This window comes from Capra hircus, chromosome 18, assembly GCF_001704415.2.
Source record: "Capra hircus breed San Clemente chromosome 18, ASM170441v1, whole genome shotgun sequence".
Taxonomy (NCBI): domain Eukaryota; kingdom Metazoa; phylum Chordata; class Mammalia; order Artiodactyla; family Bovidae; genus Capra; species Capra hircus.
Genome location: NC_030825.1, coordinates 38024731 through 38044713, shown reverse-complemented (window position 1 = coordinate 38044713; position 19983 = coordinate 38024731). Strand labels below are relative to the sequence as shown.

Genomic DNA, 19983 nt, shown 5'->3' with positions numbered 1-19983 from the left:
ATATACATTTGGATGTTAAAAAAAAATGCAGTCACTTTCACAGAATCAACAGATACCATCTGTATTTGATAAGAAAGTATAAGAATGTTGTTTAAAGCAGCATTACTGAAGCTTCAGTTATTTATACATCACATACACAATATTCATGTATCACCTGTATTAGTATTTATTTAGAATTTTGGCTTTGACTCACATTTCCCCATAGTCTAGTAGGTAAACACATTGTATGTTTTTCTAATGTACATCCACACACACACACACATGTTTAAAAATAATGTTTACCCATGTAAATCACCTAAAATCATTCTGAATGATTAACTTACAGAAGAATAAAAAGAGACTGCCTCTGGATGTGGGACTGAGGGCTGGGGAGACTTTGTTTTCATCAAAAGCACCTCCACAATTCATAACTTGTCACCACATGTATGTATTATTTTACTAAACATGAAACACTTTAAGTAAAACAAATAAAAATTCTATCACACTAAGTCACTTTTGTACACTACCTGGTAAAACAGTAGGTACAAAGTCACTATTAAAAATATTTCATTTCATGCCTTTTCCTAATGACTTTTTTTAAGTTCAGTCACATATTCATGTTGTTCAAAGTTGACATTCTTAGATATGACTTCATTCATAAAGTCTGAGGAAAAAAGACAGTTAACCACTACAAAATGAAAACTTTCAATGTTTTATTTTTGACTGCAGCTGTTTACAGAAATATAGTTGCGAGTATACAAATGTTCCAATAGAAGCAAAATATCTTTTTAATATTTAACAAGTTATCACAGATAGCTAAAAACATAGATGCAAATGAAGTTCCCCCCAGAGAATAAACTGAAGTATCTGGTGTCAGTGCTCTGAAATACCAACTATGAAAGCCATATACACAAAAATGTAACCCTTATATCATTGCAGGACAATGGAAGAAGGCAGCTCAGTGGTTGATCAGTGTACTCAAGCAAATAAAATTAAATAAAAAACTTAAATGGCAGAATGGTAGTTAAACCACTTGAGAACAGGTTAATGAAATAACTGTAGTATAGTTATTAAAAGACTAAGTAAAACAAATGAATGAACTCAGTAAAAAGTATCTGAAAAAAGTAATAAATACTTGGAGCTTATCAATTCAAAGTAAGGGAACAAGGTGAAGCAGATACATTCATTAGATCAAAAGAAATTAGCTCAATGTCACTGGAGTCAGTTTGTCACTGAAAGTCATAAACACTTCTGTGCAGGACAGTTCTTTAATCTGATTCCAAAGTCACTCTCAAACATCTGAGAAGGCATGTGTGTGTATGTGTGTGTGTGTGTGTTTGTGTGTGCTGTCCTGAGGCTCATTAGCTAAAATAATAATAGTTATACAAACTATCTCAAATTAGGCAAATTAATTCTGGGAAAAGAAAGCACGGTAATATGGTTAAACACAGAACTTTTAAAGAAAATATTACAAGTTGGAGTTTAATAATATTGTGGTATGGTAGAATGCCTTATGTAATAAGAATATAGTATGCAATAAGGTGATAAAGATGGTAACAGGAACAAGAAAGCAGGAATGTAGCTAGAGCATCTCCCAACAGTTTGCCTATGTATTTCCAGCACCAAAGTTTGTAGAGTAAGCCACTTACATTTCCACTGCTACTATTAAGCAAACACAGCAGTGGTGATTTTTATTTTGAAATGTACATTTTTCTTTCATGAATTAATTGGTGATTTGTAAACACCAGCAATTATGGAGGTACTGAATTATAGAGGGAGATTAAAATGAATAAATAAATCTATTTATCTTATAGTTAGTTGCATATAATTGGAAAGGGAGAAATGCCTAAACTAAATAATACAGTGTCTTGTTTGAAGCATAAGTTCCAACCAAGGGTAGTTATATTTCCAGTGCGTCAGCTTTCATATAAAGCAAGCTATTTTAAAAGGAGATTTATCTATTAAAAAAAGAAATTAAATAAGGTGCTTTGTTGACCTGGCTAGCCATGTTGTTTAATAGCTCAGATACAAATGTAAATATAAGGAATGACAAATAATTTTGTTCTGAGAGTTGGTCTAGCCAGGACAAAACTGTCGTCTGCTGGTAAGGTAAGAGGCAATGAAAATGAAGCTTGAATTATCACTGCCCACAATGTACCCATTTTATGGATAAACAGGAGACTTTAGCACCCGTCAATTATGTTAGCTAATTAAATGTCACCATAGTTAAAATAAAAATATAGACCATTGCACCTATATATTTAAATCAGTCATTTAATGTAAACTTTTTAGTATGTGGTAGGAATACACCAAACTAAGTTAACTAAATTATCAATAACTGGACTAATTGTATATAAAATATATTTCTATAGGTAGTACTGAGAATAAATTATCGTTACTAGTAAATGATTATGGATAACCATGTTAAACTGAATTTACATTTAGAACAATGTATAATTGTGTGAGTGGGAAAAAAGCCCTTTCTATTAATAAATTTTACTGTATACACTATAAACCAGTGGTTCTCAAACTTTGGCATGCATCAGAATCACCTTTAACAGAAGGCTTGTTAAAAACAGAGATTGCTGAGTCTCATTCCAGAGTTTCTGATTCACTGTGTCTGAAATAAGGCCCAAGATTTTGTATTTTTAACTAGTTTCCAGGTGATACAGACATTGGCTGGTGGGCTGAGGACCACATTTTGAGAACCATTGGTTTATACATACATGTAGAAAACTATATACTATGTTATTAATATGAAACAAAAAATATAGGAAGAAAGCTGGTTAATTAACTCTCAAACATACAGATTAGCAAGCTGAACATTTTAATGTTTCTAAAATGATTTTCTGAAATGTAATCATTTCCCCTTATAGTCAGTTACATCTCAAAGCCTTAGTAAGTCCTATTATACAGTCATTTTAGAAAATATTCCCGTAACATACCAAGTTGGCTATCCAAAATAAAAAGGGACATAAACATTCTAAACAGTTAAAATGTAGTCATCAAAAGGAATCATCACTATACAGCATTTTTTACTTCTTTGGAATGATTAAAGTGCATAATATCATTAGGGTATTGAGAATATTGCATAAAGATCTGCAGTCTTTAGAGCCACCAACAGTAATGGAAATACTCACACAGGGAAAGCAGCTCTATCTCTAAGTCACTACTGTCCTGACCTGTTTGCTGCTGATGGCCTTTCTTTAGGCACCACCACTATGGTGAGGAGCTGGAACATAGGCAAAAATAACAAAACAAATAGAGGGACACCCTATCCAACTCTATCTGGCTGCAAGGAATTATTTTAGTTCTGGGGGACTCAGATATAACTTCATTTCCTTTGCAACTATATTTCATGTGCAGATTACTAAGGTTCTGATGGGCAAGAGGCACAAACAATGAATTATTTGACTATCATTAGAAAAATTGACATTACCAAGCTTTGTCATTGATTTATTTTCATCCATCTTATAATTAAGAGCAGAGCAGGTGCTTCAACTTCCTTTCTGAAAGGTAACCATACACATTTGAGCCATAGTCTCACATATAGTAAAATTTTTGACAGCTGGTCACGATGAAGACAAATTTATCTAATTTATATAAAGTCTAAAAGAGGATCTTTTACTTATCCTTTTTCAAAGAAACAATCCTAGCTATATATCTTTTCTGTTCCTCTTCTGCCAATGGGCATTAGGAAGGTTTGAAACTTTTCTATGGTGATCAAGAAACGGAAAAAAGAATTACCAGAAAGAAAAAATGAAAGTTGAGACTATTAAAGTCATTTGCCTATGTGTTTTTGGCAACAATGAAAAATGAAATTATAAGAAAGGGGCACTATCATGGTAAAAAGGCACTTTTCCATAAGCATTTAATCTAGATATAAAATATTAATTTAAAAAATTTCCTGAAAGAGAAAGTGGAGTAAAAATAGATTCATATTAATAAATGAGGCTAGAATGACACAAAAACAAAGGGGGATTAAAGAAGTAATTAGAGTGTTGGGACAAGTCACAAATGATATTCTAGGTATTATTCTGGTATTTACTACATTATGAACATCATCTTCACTATTTAGCTCTAATGACACAAATAAGCAGACAGGAAAACCTCTTTTTAATACATGTTATGAGATTATACTACACCATTCACTGGGGTATATATATTCCGAGCCATTTTTCTAATAAAGCCACTGAACTATACGCTCGTTCTTCTATTAAGTCCCTCCACAAAACAAAGGCATGCAGATATAACATAGCTGTCTGGCTAAGGGAAGAAGCCTGTGGTCATGAAGCAGAATGGTCAGAAGCTAATAGGTCGAATATAATTTTCAATTAGTTAGAAAATAATCAACTAGAAAACAAATACTAAAACAGAAATTCTTACCAGAAAGATGAAAACATTCTCAAGTACTCCCTGTGAGTATTTATAAAACCATGTTGAATTTTGAGGCTTTGATTAATTTTAATTTAAGCATTTAATTTCTGGTCTATAATTGCTGATGCATCTAAACAGGTTATCCTTTTCCAAAATAAGCATTTATAATGGCTTAAATGGTCAAAAGGAATTATTCTCTAGTTTCTTTCTCATTCCCTTTGACACAGTTTTTCCTAGGTGGATTAACTGAGGTTCTGATGGGCAAGAAATGCACTGTAATGAAATTCCCAACTACAGCATAAACAATAGTACAAAAAAGAAAGGAAGGAAGGTCCCTCGCAATACTGTTTCTATGATAAACAAAGCCCTTTAAAAACCTGTTCTAGGGAGACTGGCGAAAACAGATTTGCATTGGTTAAATAACAACATAATACTCTAATTACAAAGGTAACAAGATAAAGCTAAGAAGCAAAATACAACTGCTAATTGTTGTATACAACTTCTCCCATGTTGGTGGATATATAATGGAATGACAATAAGGAATAAAGGACAAACACACATACACACACAATCATGCAGACATACAGATAAGCTCCAAGCATTCATGTGAGTTCCTAAAGGCAAGAACAATTGAATGTAACAATATAAAGGAATAAAATGTGGTTTATAGTTCACTTAAGTCCTTCTGCCATAAGTAAATTTAGTAAATTGTTGTTTCCAAGGACTCTGCTGGCTCTTGGAATCTCTCCCATATATAGATGTAACTTGTAACAGTAATCTTGAATCTGTATTGGTAGCACAAGTATCAACCACTGACAACTAAGCTAGCTCTTCAATAAGAAGACAAATACTTTTTTTTAACCAAATAATATGTTCTGAATGCTGTACTTAACATTGACCTTTTACCAGTAAGGAACATTTAACAATGTTAAAAAAAAAATCGTTACTGAATTAAGAATATGGTATCTTAGCAGAGCCCTTGTACAAATAACCACAAAATTTATGAAAATAAAAACTGGGTTTTCTGCCTCCATCCAATCAAACCACTACAGTTCAGGTGTATGTTCTGTTCTAAACTGAGATAGTACAAAACACAAAATTGGTCCCTGGTGACTTGGCATTGGCAATCAGCATTTTACAATGATAAACTTCTTGCTAAATAACAGAAGTCAGCACACAAGCCAGTCTTCTTGCCACCACTTCATCCATAGAGCAGTGTTAACAGTGGAACTTGATGAACAAATAGACTTTCCTGAGTCTCCTGTGTAATCTCTTGGGAAAAAATTCAGAAAACTCAGAAATAAACTTACAGCATTTTATTTCTAACTTATTTTTATACCACTGGATAAGCTTTCTAACATCAGTCAATCCTCTGTAATTAGTTATCCATTTTAAAATTGAAGCACTGGATTGTGTAGCTGGTCCTTCTCATAACCTGAACTATACTGGGTAATTTTTCCTGATGGGGTGGGGAGATACATATATATATATATACATACATACATACATATATATATATATATGAAAATGCTTTTGGTTTAGAGAATTTATAAAGTAGCTCTGGACATTACAAGATGGGGAAAATGTTATTAAAATTACAAACATGTTTTTTTTTTAGTGTCTTTATAAATAAAAGGCATAGAATACAGAAAGCCAATTAATAATAACAATAACAACAATAATAAAATATTAAATATATAGTGAGCAAAGACTGGATGGCTCATTCTTGTGAAACACCATTTGACACAACTGCCTAGATGGGTTTCCTTACTTGAACATTTTGCTGAGTGTAAGATCCAGCGAACACACAGGAAGCTGACTTTAGCCCACTAATCACATCAAGGAACTGCCTGATGGAATGGCCACAGATGAACAGGTCATTTGTTTCAAAAGATACTTAAATACTCAATAAAGACATAACAAACCCCCCCCCTCACTTTTATCAGACGCCACGTTGTGGTAGAACATCAGACAAACTCACAAATTTACCACAAAAATGTGTGGCAAAAAAAGAATAGTTATATATATGTATATATATAAATTTCTATATTTATGCCAATGTACTCACTCAGTACAAATAGCAAAATAGTATACCATTTCCTAAATACAAAATATAGCTTTCCAAAAAAATGAAACACACATTAGATATAAACCATCCAAAACTTGAACGATTGAAAACTGTATTCAAAATTAAATGACCCAGAGTAGGTCTCTTTCTGAAAAGTTCCCTTCATATCGGCAAGAAGCCTGTACTACTGAAAACATAATTCAATGCCTCTCAATCAGAGAGAGAAAGAAAGAAAGAAAGGGTTGGGGGTGGAGGGAAGAATAAATGAGACCAAAGAGAAAAAAACAAAGAAGAGTACATTCAAAGAACCAAGGAAGACCATCACAAAAAGGGGGAAAAATCCAGCTGTATAAACAAAACCAACACCACAATTCCACAAAGTTCAACTAAGTGTATAGGATAGAAAAGACAAAAACAAAAAACAGAAATGTAGCCTTGAATGAACAATTAACAGGCTATTTTTTGTACATTTAAAAAAATAAATGAAACGGACAAGAATGCCAAAACATCTTATCTACATATAGAAGCCACACACAATTTGGCCTTAAATTGTATTAACAGCTTTCTACATGCCAAAAGGAGAATAAGACGTAAGCATATGTCCAGACAATAGGTTGTAGTGAGAAGCAGGCATCCCATGGGTGGTGAGAACACCCAAATCTGTATAACTAATACTACAACTGCAAGTTCTGGAGTGTGTTATTTTGCTCTCTATAGATGTAACACAAATGAATTCTTCACTTTAAGTCAATGATATGACCCTGTAAAGCCTAAGGCTTGTGGGAACCATCAGGTAAACAACCACTTCGAACTGTAAAGCACTGAGGTGACAAGTGCATCACACTTACTACAGCTCAGGGAGAAGCGATGTTTCAAGAAATTTTAGTTTCTCTCTCTTTTTTTAATTAACATTTACACTGCTTCCTATAAGAGGGAAAAATTTGAAGACTTCAGAACAGCACCGTTCATGGGGAAAAAATGCATTGTTTCTTATTTCTCAGGAGTCAGTTCCCCTCATTCCCAAAAGGGTACCCCCCTGCCTGTGCTGCAGGAGTTGTTGGGTAACCGTAGATCAACATGGTCTTTTTATTCAAGTTACTACAGGGTCACAAAGCTAGTAGCATATTACTAGTTGTCTGAAATAAAAGGAAGAGGGGAAGGATAACATAGATGAACATAAAAAGAGAATACCAGTCCAAGACTGGGATAAGAAGAAAACAGACTCAAATTACTGTCAGTTTTAACTACTGTAGGAGGCTATCAGAACATAATTTACCATATATCATCCCCTTCATTTTTTTAATATAGCAAGATATTTCTTTTTTATGCACAGTTATGGCTAAAACCCTTAACAGAAACATAGAGAATTAACGACTCTCTGAAAAATAAAATCAATAGCATTCCAGCTGTTCCATTTGTAAGTGTGTTGTCTGTGATAAATAGAGGCCTCTTATCCGTGCAGAGCTCTTAATACAGCCTACCTGTCAGAATGTTATCCCTTCAGTTTCTCCATAAAAACTGAGAAAAGATTCCTTCACTATAGCCAATAGCTGTGCTTTTTATACTGAAAAATCACAGCCTTAGTTATTATTTGAACTCTTCTTCATAAGCCACTACTTGACTAAACAATGCAGAAAAGAAAATACAAATGAACAAAAGTAAACATGAAACATGAATTATTTTCTAATAGCAATAATAACTGAGTGATCCAGCTTGTCAATTTAAACTGTACTTTTAAAGAAAGAGTGCCTACGGAAATAGCAATAATTAATTCTGTCAGCTGGAAACTCAAATAGATTCTCAGTCATCACTGTTATTAGGAACATAAAATATAAAGATGTTAACAATGGTGGTTAATCACTGCAATAGGTAGCCAAGGTGTGCTCTTTTGCAGCCAGAGTAAAATCTATCCATTTACTCAATCACAGTTTTTCATATTTTGTTTTCTTTTTAAAGTAACAGTTCGATAATCCTCATGGAATCACAAGATCTTAGGATATCTTGAAATCAGGATTTTCTTCATGGAATTTCTAAAAAAAAAAGATGTTTAATTTAACTCACTATGGCGGGAAAGCATTTACAAAGTTGCTGTTGCCCTGAATGATCCCAAAATATATTACAGTACTATAAATGATACTTTACCACCTTTATACTGTCATATTTTTTCAGATTCAAGGTTTACTTCTTGAGGAAGTGAAATGAGATGTAATTATATCCAACATATAATAGAAGGAATGCCCAGTATTAACAATATGACTGTAAGTTATCATTCAGAGCAATCAATTCAGGGTAAAAAAGGTACCATTTTGTGAGAAAGCCATATTTTAAAAGATCAGAGTCTAAACAGTGTTATTACTTAACCCAAATATGCTAAGAATAATAAAATTTATTGATGCTTTTCAATAAGAAAGAAGCCAAAATGCATTACTTACATATCCAGTTAAAAGGAGCCAGTTAAGTTGTTCCCTTGGTTTTGCAATGAAACAAGCAAATCAATCTTTTCAATGTTCTGGTTGGTGTTTATAGAGGATGCCATTGGAGAATTCTCTGGCATTTGCTGAGAAAGAAGTGTTGTCACAGGTGGTTGGCCCTCGTTTTGTGGCTGGCCTGGTGGACTTATGGCCATCAACTGATCTGGCAATGTAGCTGGTCCAGAAGTTAAAAGCTGACTACAGTCTGCAGAGACATTGAAAACAGAGAAGCTACCTGATTAGTTATTTTCTGTTAAGATTCATAAGAAGGTATTTACTAGTGGCTGGGGTATACAAATGCATTATTTTGTTCACTTGTTAGAGACTTAAAAGTGAGGAACCTGACAGCCTCCAAAAAGGTTTTCATCAAACAGTAGTAGAATTCATCCTCGGTTTTCTCTAAGCAGTATAAAAATACAACACTGCTTAGTTATCAACATAAATCCTATATAATTTCCTTGGTACATAAACATTAAAGAAACATAGGTTTCTACCTCCTTAGAAACTACTTGCTTTAACAGGCTGAAAAATTTTCTGTCATTTGTATTTCATCTTCCTTTCAAGGTTATATCTCAAAATGGCAGACACATATATTTATATATATATCACCACCTTTAATTCTCCCAATATCCTTGTCAAGTTTGTAATATTGCCACCATTTTAGATGTGGAAATTGAGGCTCATGCATGTCAAATAACCTGTCCAAGGTCTCAGTCTATAAGTGGTATAGCTGGGACTCGAACTCAGTTCTGTCCAACTGCAATCTATGCTCTTAAAACCACTGTGTTGTGCTTTCTCTGGTAACAATAAAGTGACCATTTCAACCAATAACATTTAAGAAATGGGAAATTAGAAAGAGTTTCTTACTATTCTGAATGCCAAATAAGAACATTCCAGATGTCTGTTGAGAAGAGCCAGGAGAATTCTGTAGCTGGTTCATTGTACCTCCTGTAGTGTTGTGAAATAAAGTAGCCTGTGGTTGAGGTGAAGATGTGGCTCCCTGGATTCCAGGCATGTTGTTCTGAGGGGAATAAAGGGGAGACTGTTGCATGTCTTGTTGGTTTATACTGGTCTGCAATGCAGACATGGATGCTGGAGAGAGGAAGAGTGTTACTTGCTGCTCTTGAGAACTGGGTGACCCTTGGACCAACTGAATCTGAGGCGAGCTATGGAACAAGGAGGTCTGTGATGATTCGGGTTGGGCAGGGCCTGGGTTCTGAAGTGAGGAAACTGTGGTCTGGTTCTGAAATTGCATGGGCTGCTGCTCTTGATTCATTGTGGCCATATTACTCTGCTGATGGAAAATTGATTGGTTCTGCTGCTCCTGATTAGCCACTGGATTTTGACTTGGATTGAATATCATGTTTGGTGGTGGCTGCTTTTGAGATGCCATCGGTGCCATGGTGTTCTGGTTACTGAATAAAATGCTCTGTTGTTGCTGCTGCTGTTGCTGCTGCTGCTGCTGCTGCTCCTGGGATGGAGAGTTACCCTGGATGGCAACTATTGAGTGCTGTGACTGAAAGATTGTTCCTTGTTGGTTTTGAGGCATTGGGTTAGGAGGAAGGGAGCCCAAGGAAACCTGAGGCTGAAATAGACCTTGCTGGGAGGGTTGTGCCTGTTCCTGGGAAAGCATAGGGGTCTGAATGTGTGATATTGGAGCCTGCTGCTGGAAAGCAGCTTGCTGCTCAGTGTTTGATGTTGACTGAAGCGGAGAAATTGAATTCTGAGCTGCAAAAAATGAAATCTGTTCTTCTTGGGCCACTGTGTTAGTTTGGAGATTATTCATTGGACTTTGGGAAAGAAATATGTTGGCTGACTGTTGGTCTTGAGGAACAGAAGAGCCCTGCAGCACAGCCATGGTATTTTGAGAGTGAAACATTGGAGGCTGCATTTGTTCAGAGGAGGCTGTAGAAGTCTGACTGTGGACAATAGGACTTGGACTATGAAAAATAGAACCTTGAGTTTCCTGGGAAAGGTTCTGAGCATCAGCAATAGGATTCTGAGGATGAAAAAGCTGGGCCTGTGAATGAGAAGACTGCTGCAAAAAATTCCCTGATTGAAGTGACATCATCTCATTACCTTGCTGGAATAAACCATTGCCTTGCTGCTGGGTACCACTATTTTGAACACTTATCATACTTTTTGTAGATGAAAAAAGGCCAACTTGAGGCTGACTGTCCCCACTATGTTGCATTTGGACCATGGTCTGAAAGACACTGTTCTGAATCTGTTTTGCTTGTGCTCCAGTCTCTTCTCCATCTCCTGAATTTGATGTCTGAAACAGGGTAGTGCCAGAAGTTGCAACCTGCTGTGTGGTAGTTGTAGTAGTTTCATTTCCAGAAACTGCCGGAGGAGAAGAAAACAATTCACATTGCATTTGCATGTCCTCATTGGCTGATAATGCGCTCATCATATGAGAAGTCTGCTGGTAAACTGGAGACTGTTGAAGGTTTCCATTTGCTGAAGCAGATGAAGGAAACAGCTCTGACTGAATCTGGGCAGCTGCCTGGCAGATACTCTGTTGCATCTCTATCACCATTGCAGCTGAGGATTCCATCACTTGCTGTTGCTGCTGTTGCTGTTGCTGATTAGACAAAGTGTTTTCATTCTGTGGGTGAACACTTTCAGCTCTTCCAGCTATTAAATTATCTGGCCTGGTATGGACTGCTGGTTCTGTTGAGGGAAACATTCCAGGGCTTACGCTATTTTGAATTTGACTGACTTGTTGAAAAATGCCTGCACTAAGCTGTTCTTCAACATTCTCGTTACCATCTGGAGCAGAAAATAAAACTGAAGATAACTGCTGTTGTGCCTCTAAAACTTGTTGGACCAAGTCAACATTTCCACTGCTGCCACTGGCAGTACTACCTGTAAAACTCCCTGCCTGCAAGTGTTGTATCGTATTTTGTAGTTGCTGACTCACACTATTTGGTGATGGGAAAATATTCGATGAAATCTGCTGCTGTAAAGTCTGTGCTTGTTCTTGCAGTGGAGACTGCTGCTGTTGCTGTGATGTCTCAGTCAGGTGTGACAAGTTAACCACTGTACCATCTGACTGTAACACCTCTCTAGACTGAGTTTCTCTTGTTTGAAACTGTGTAGCCTGCTGTAGTAGTGCATCACTGCTGGGCAGCTGACTAGATGCAGAAACTGCTGGAAAAGTACCAGGCTGTGAAATGTCCTGTGTTTGGATAGTTGTCAGGGTTTCTGGGTTGTATGCCTTGGGCTGAATCTGTTGTTGCTTTTCATTTTCAGAAGTTAAGTGGGAAGATGATGATGAAAAAGACCCATTTCCTGCTATGTGAGAGATATTTTCTAACGTTTGTTGAGTTGATCCAACTGTCTTTGTAGTCTAAAAAATAAAAGCCAAATAATATGTATATGTATAAATTAGCTCATACGATTCTTCAAAAATTATTATTATAAAAACATACGCAGGACCAATTTCCCAGTCTATATTATTATTCAGAAAACAAGTGTAAGACTATGATTATCAGTGATAACATTATATCTTACCATCATCAGGATTTTTAAAGAAGCATATAAGCAAAGACAGTCAAACAACAGAAGTAGACACAGAAGAATAATCAGCTATTGATATGCTTAGGACAGTAAGTACACATTAATTCTATGGTTCACGAATTACTAGCAAATTTTAAAATATCTCCATTGGTGCATCACTTATAACATTATTGGGAAGGAGAAATAAGAGAAAAATGGAAAAGGAAAGAAGAATCTTTCTTGGAAAAAGGAAAAAAGAAATAAGGAAAAAAGGAAAGAAGAAAAAGGAAATAAAACGTCTCTAGTTTTGAAAATGTTAAACCTGTACTTTCATTATACCAAAAATCACAAAGGTCCAGCTAATGCATTAATTCTTCTCTTGTCAAAAATGTATATTGACACACACATACACACATACACACACAAAATGTATATTGGAAGTTGCTCTGAAGGCTATTTTATTTGAATATAAAATCATTTACTCTACAAAGCAAAATTCATTAAGTGCATCCAAAGAGAAACAGCTATAAAAACAGGAAGAGTAAAAAGCATAATCAGGGAAAAGAAATCAAACTACTCAAAATATAACTATTTTTATATTTGAGGTTAAGATGTGACAGGGCACTCACTAGTCACTGTAGCTCACCTTAAAAATAGAAGGCGATCTTTTCTCTGCTGTTACTTCCATTGGAGTAATGTCTTCACTCTTAATCATAGTGCTTGATATGAGCGGAGTGATCAGAGCATTAGGAAGCATATTTACCTTATCTAAGTTACATCCAGTAGTTTTCATTGCTGCACACACACCAAAAAAAAAAAAGTTGAAACTCACTGAAATCAACTATATTATTCTACTGTGTGTTGATACCTTAGTCATGATTCAAAACATTAATTTTTTGATGCTCTGACAGTAGCATGAGATACAAAATGTGCCCAAAGTGTGTCCTCCCTCTTTTAAGTAGCAGTGCCTTGAGGACTCCTGGCAGTAGCCTGAGACTATGAGTTAAATATCAACAAGCTTGAGCACTCAGTTAGCAAGCTGTACCTCTCAGCACTCTTCAAAAGGCCCTGAATTACACTGCTTAACAGGACCATGCAGCCTGGAAAACTCCAGGTTAAAACTGCTCAGTTACAACTGTTATATTCTCCTCTTAGTATCTGGCTGCTGGGAAATTACAAAGTCAAACTTTAGGGGGTTATAGGATTGCTCCAATATTTCTCTCCTCAACAAAACTCAAGCTTCTCATTATAATGCCATCAACTGATCAAATAGATTCACTTTTCTAAATTAATGTCTTAGAAAACTTGAATTTGCCTAGCTGACATATGAACACATTTTTCAAGACAGGACTTAATTTTTTTTCTTTTCAGAAATTTAAGTATGACTGATATTTTAGGTTTACCAATTAAATTTCCAAAGCAAAACCAGCAAGTATTTTTCTACTTCCACCTACTTCCATTTTAAGAAGTAGCTACAGATTAGAAACCAAGCAGAGGCAATCTGTAGCAGATAGGCAGGTTCTACCACTTCATTCTATCTACTTTTCCCCCTTGATTCTCTTTCTCCTTTTTTGTCTATTTAAGCCTGCCACTGGCACTTAGTGGAGCACACTGATGAAGCATCACTGATGGCAGGCTTCTGAATTGAACACGTAGCCAAATTCTGAGCTAAGGTTTACCACTACTTTGAGACCCTGTGTAAAGAAATACAGATTCCTTAGAAAGCTTAGCTGTTAAACATTTTTTTTAATTGCAAAACTAACACAATATTTTATTAGCTTCAGGTGTACAACAAGGTGATTCAATATTTTAATACACAGATTTCTTAGTTTGATATTGAAAAAGAAATCCTGGCTACAAAGAGGGTTTTAAAATAGAATATGGTATATAAGCAGGATAGTTATTTTTGTAAATATTTTGACTTAAAAATATTAGAAATCTTCTGGTCTTTATTCAACATTTCTCACAGCCAATTGGCTAGAAATAATCACCATGAAAAATGATTATACTGGGGGAGGAAAAAGTGCCCATTTTTGATATTCTGCTTTCATTACTCTAAGAAATCAATCATTTACACGAGTTCTCTGGATCTATTTTCACCTAGATTCTATCAATACCAACACAATTCAACTTCAATTCTGTCTGAGTCAAAGCTTCAGATAATTTTAAAGACAATTAGTATTGTCTTACATTGATCCTGTAACATCAAGTGCTATTCTTGCTTTTGGATTCTATTAGAATGTAAGTTTCATGAAGACGAGAGATTTTGTTGTTGCCTGGTGCATACTAGGGAATAAATAAATATTGCTGAATGAATGAAGAAACGAATGCTTTCCATGTCTGTACGTAAGGTCACACTTGTATATCAAGTTCTAAATCTTATTGTAATTGATGGCTATTTTAAAGGATGTTATATGGAGGATTATGCCACAACACAAATTTAAGTCATTTATGTTGCTAAGACTTCATCATTAAAGCATAATTAATTAAATCTCTAAGAAGGACACCTGGGTGTTATACTAAAGCTCTGATTCCAAGGAATCACAAAAATAAGCCATTTGTCAAGGGAAATTCCCTCTTGAAAGCGACTGTCTTTTTAAAACTGATCAGGAATCTCCAATTAATGATGTTGTATTTAAAAATGACAAATGAAAAATTTAAACTGATAAATAGTTTGAAAGTGAAAGTCGCTCAGTTGTGTCAGACTCTTTGTGATGCCACGGACTATACAGTCCATGGAATTCTCCAGGCCAGAATACTGGAGTGGGTAGCCTTTCCCTTCTCCAGGGGATGGTCCCAGCCCAGGGATCAAACCCAGGTCTCCGACATTGCAGGTGGATTCTTTACCAGCGGAGCCACCAGGGAAGCCCAAGAATACTGGAATGGGTAGCCTACCCCTTCTCCAGCAGAATTTCCTGACTCAGTAATCGAACCGGGGCCTCCTGCAGTGCAGGCAGATTCTTTACCAACTGAGCTACCAGGGAAGCTTGATAAATAGTTTAGTATTCAATTTAATTTTATATCTTCATAAAATTATTTTACATGATTTCAGCTGATAAAATTGTCAAAATAAGGTCTGAATTGTGAAAAAGAATAATATGTGTCTGTTTATTCATTTTTTAATCTTGTAAGATTTTGATTAAATGAATGTATCATTTTATTACCAAAAATTAAACATAGTGTTTAACACCTTTTAACCTTCAATCTGTAATCCTGTATGAGAAATTTCACATTGGATGAGATTAGCCTCCCTGATACTCTAGGAAAAAAGCATCTAGGCATTTTTGGAGAAAAGCATGAACCCATCAAAGCTGCCAAAGGAAAGATCACAAATGTCCCTAACTTTCTTTAATGATTGATTAATTATGCTATTATTAACCTAATGAACATGGTTTGAATTATTATTGCTTAGATGTTACCTTACACACTAAAACTTGATCTATCTTTTAAAATCCTAGGTAAGTGACCTTCAGCAAATTATAGAACCTCTCAGGAATCTTGATTTCCTCATCTGTGAAATGAGAATCATAAATTATCCACCTCAGAGTTTGGCTAAACAAGATAATGCTGGTAAAGAGTGTGGCATGCTGACTAGCACTTAATATAGGTTGAAGAAATGTTAGCCATGGTTATCCAAAGCAGAGACTTGTAAATTGTCCTGTAGTTAAATCAGATAATTATGCACTTCAGTTCAGTCGTTCAGTCATGTCCAACTCTTTGTAACCTCATGAACCGCAGCACATCAGGCCTCCCTGTCCATCACCAACTCTCGGAGTTTACCCAAACTCATATCCATTGAGCTGGTGATGTCATCCAACCATCTCATCCTCTGTCATCCCCTTCTCCTCCTGCTCTCAATTTTTCCCAGCATCAGGGTCTTTTCAAACAAGTCAGTTCTTCACATCAGGTGGCCAAAGTATTAGAGTTTCAGCTTCAACATCAGACCTTCCAAATGAACACCCAGACTGATCTCCTTTAGGATGGACTGGTTGGATCTTGTTGCAGTCCAAGGGACTCTCAAGCGTCTTCTCCAATGCCACAGTTCAAAAGCATCAATTCTTTGGCACTCAGCTTTCTGTATAGTCCAACTCTCACATCCATATATTACTACTGGAAAAACCCATAGCTTTGACTAGACGGACCTTTGTTGACAAAGTAATGTCTCTGCTTTTTAATATGCTGTCTAGGTTGGTCATAACTTTTCTTCCTAGGAGTAAGCATCTTTTAATTTCATGGCTGCAGTCACCATCTGCAGTGATTTTGGAGCCCCGAAAAATAAAGTCAGCCACTGTTTCCACATCTATTTGCCATGAAGTGATGGGACCGGATGCCATGATCTTAGTTTTCTGAATGTTGAGCTTTAAGCCAACTTTTTCACTCTCCTCTTTCATCAAGAGGCTCTTTAGTTCTTCTTCACTTTCTGTCATAAGGGTGGTGTCATCTGCATATCTGATATTTCTCCCAGCAATCTTGATTTCAGCTTGTGCTTCATCCAGCCCAGTGTGTCTCATGATGTACTCTACATATAAATTAAATAAGCAGGGTGACAATATACAGCCTTGACGTACTCCTTTTCCTATTTGGAACCAGTCTGTTGTTCCATGTCCCAGTTCTAACTGTTGCTTCCTGACCTGCATACAGGTTTCTCAAGAGGCAGGTCAGCTGGTCTGGTATTCCCATCTCTTGAAGAATTTTCCACAGTTTGTTGTTACTCACACAATCAAAGGCTTTGGCACAGTCAGTAAAACAGAAGTAGATGTTTTTCTGGAACTCTGTCACTTTTTTAATGATCCAGCGGATGTTGGCAATTTGATCTCTGGTTCCTCTGCCTTTTCTAAAACCAGCTTGAACATCTGGAAGTTCATGGTTTACATATTGCTGAAGCCTGGCTTGGAGAATTTTAAACATTACTTTGCTAGTGTGTGAGATGAGTGCAGTTGTGTGGTAGTTTGAGCATTCTTTGGCATTGCCTCTTTCTGGGACTGGAATGAAAACTGACCTTTTCCAGTCCTGTGACCACTACTGAATTTTCCAAAGTTGCTGGCATATTAAGTGCACACTTTCACAGTATCATCTTTTAGGATTTGAAATAGCTCAACTTGAATTCTATCACCTCCACTAGCTTTGTTCGTAGAGATGCTTCCTAAGGCCCACTTGACTTCACATTCCAGGATGTCTGGCTCTAGGTGAGTGATCACACCATCGTGATTATCTGGGTCGTGAAGATCTTTTTTGAACAGTTCTGTGTATTCTTGCCACCTCTTCTTAATATCTTCTGCTTCTGTTAAGTCCATACCATTTCTGTCCTTTATTGAGCCGATCTTTGTATGAAATGGTCCCTTGGAATCTCTAATTTTCTTGAAGAGATCGCTAGTCTTTCCCATTCTATTGTTTTCCTCTATTTCTCTGCACTGATCACTGAGGAAAGCTCTCTTATCTCTCCTTGCTATTCTTTAGAACTCTGCATTCAAATGGGTATATCTTTCCTTTTCTCCTTTGCTTTTCACTTTTCTTCTTTTCACACTAGTGCATAATTCCTAATTAATCTATTTTGGAAGTGTTGATGGTCAGAAATTATAATGGCAAGCCGTACTGAACTGTACACGTGAATGCTGAATTTTACTATGACACAGGGAAAAATTCCATGGAATTTGATAAAATGTATTAAGGATATTATGCCCCTTAAAAATGTAAGTATATAAAAATTTTTAACTCATGAATTTAATGGCAAAGTATAAGAAAAAGCTAGAATTATAGAATAAATCAATGACCATTATGTAATTGACATCTTAACATATAATGGCACAAAAGCATCATAATTGAGCGTCACAGAAGTGTTAGAAATCTGCTAAGAAAAGCGTCTACTCTAACACATTATAACAAACTGAAGATATTGTCATTGTCTGCTTGGAAATAATGATGTCAGAAGAAAGAATGGTACCTAAAGCAACTTTTTCAAATGCCAGTAGTTCTTATTTTGGTTCTTCGGCCTCAATGTTAAGTCCTACTCACTGGCAGCAAGAAGCGTTATACAGCTATTTTTCATACCTTATCATACTCTATCATACTTTTAAGATTTTTAATATTAGGGAATAAAAAACAAAACAAAAACTCCTTATCTGTAACATGTTTTTTAAAAAGTTGTTTATATGGCAAATGAAGGGAAATACCAAATTAGGAAGCAAGTCTCTGCATTCAGTGAAGTTAAACAAGTATTTATTTTACAATATCAAAGATAACCTGCTAACTGTTTCAAGTACACAACAGTAAATAAAATAGTAAGGTTTGTTAGTGAAAATATATAGCATCACTGATTTACAATTTTTGAGAATAATTAACTTGGTACCTTTCATGGCTTCTTCGAAAGAGCAAGGTCTTGCCGGACTAGATATTTCCTTCTTTACATTCACATTCAAAGCAACAGCTGCTGTTATTAAAAAAGATTAATGTATTTATTTAAGCTTATCCTGAAAAATATATATCTTAAAATTCTTTAACAGGAGTATTTTCTCACAAAGCATTATTAAATTATTTGTTCAGCAGAAATTCTAGGTTCAGATGAGTTTTTATAATCTATAACCATCAGTTTACCCTCTAAAATGTACCACTCTCCAAGTGCGCAGAAGCATATGCTGCTTATTAAAACAAAATAAAAATAATAGCAACTTTTAAAACTCTTTCTTGTAACAGTACAAATGAGTAGAAGATTGACATGAGATCTTTAAAAAGCATTAACACTAAATATACTATAACACTAGCATGAAAAAAATTCACCATTCACCTATGTAAATGATTTTAAAAATACTGATTCAGAAACATAATTGAGAATTTTTTTTAAAAAACTGTGCTGAATATACAAAATATATAGTATTACTTGTTTATAAAGCCTTAGAAATAATAATCTTTGCTATTATTAATGAAGAATTGCTACATTATTATATCTACACATATCAAGTACACCTACTATGAACATTTTAAATTTAATCAGCATTAAGAGTAGTGATCAGTTCTGAATGGTAAAGTTAAATTCCAACTAAAAAGGTTTTCTTAAAATGACTGTATAATAATTTTATTTAAATAGATGCTAATTTCTATTTTTCAATATATTTATATTCCCTAACTTATTCAAAATAAGAACTGAGCCAATTTATTATCAATTTATTCTTGACATCATAATACAAAATGATGAGAATATTAAGGTAATTAACTGTGAACAAAGAGACAAAATGTACATGTCTCCGAAGAATGAGGTTAAAACATTTATCTAAGCATGCCGTATGTAAGGGCCAACAAATGATAATCTGAACAAACTGTTTAATTGAATGAAATTATCAAACTGAAAAGAACTGACTGGAAAAGAAATTCATAGACAATTTTAAAGCATAACATTTATTCTAACAATTACAGATTTAAGAACGGAAACTAATCTTCAAAAATTTTTTAAATTTCTACTTTAAACACAAGTTTTAGTCATTTGTTTTTAAAGCAACAAAAAATTATGAACGAGTATTTTATCCTCCGTTTCTTATAGCAATTACCACTGCAGAGTCACTACAAAAAACACCTAATACGACTTCTGTGTCTTAA

General features: G+C 35.1%; 1 protein-coding gene across 6 annotated transcripts in view; it reads right to left on the bottom strand.

Annotated features, from left to right (window-relative positions):
* NFAT5 (nuclear factor of activated T-cells 5) overlaps window positions 676-19983 on the bottom strand; it is a 118500-nt gene continuing 99192 nt past the window's right edge. For 5 of the 6 annotated variants that reach the window (XM_018062213.1, XM_018062215.1, XM_018062216.1 and 2 more), the window contains 5 exons: window positions 18743-18823; window positions 13043-13191; window positions 9763-12247; window positions 8857-9100; window positions 676-8454 (listed from right to left, as the gene is read on the bottom strand). In XM_018062213.1, coding sequence (XP_017917702.1) covers window positions 8865-9100; window positions 9763-12247; window positions 13043-13191; window positions 18743-18823 — 2951 coding nt within the window. In that variant the 3' untranslated portion in view covers window positions 676-8454; window positions 8857-8864. The remainder of the gene's footprint in view (window positions 8455-8856; window positions 9101-9762; window positions 12248-13042; window positions 13192-18742; window positions 18824-19983) is intronic. The other variant, XM_018062214.1, reaches the window with a different exon arrangement.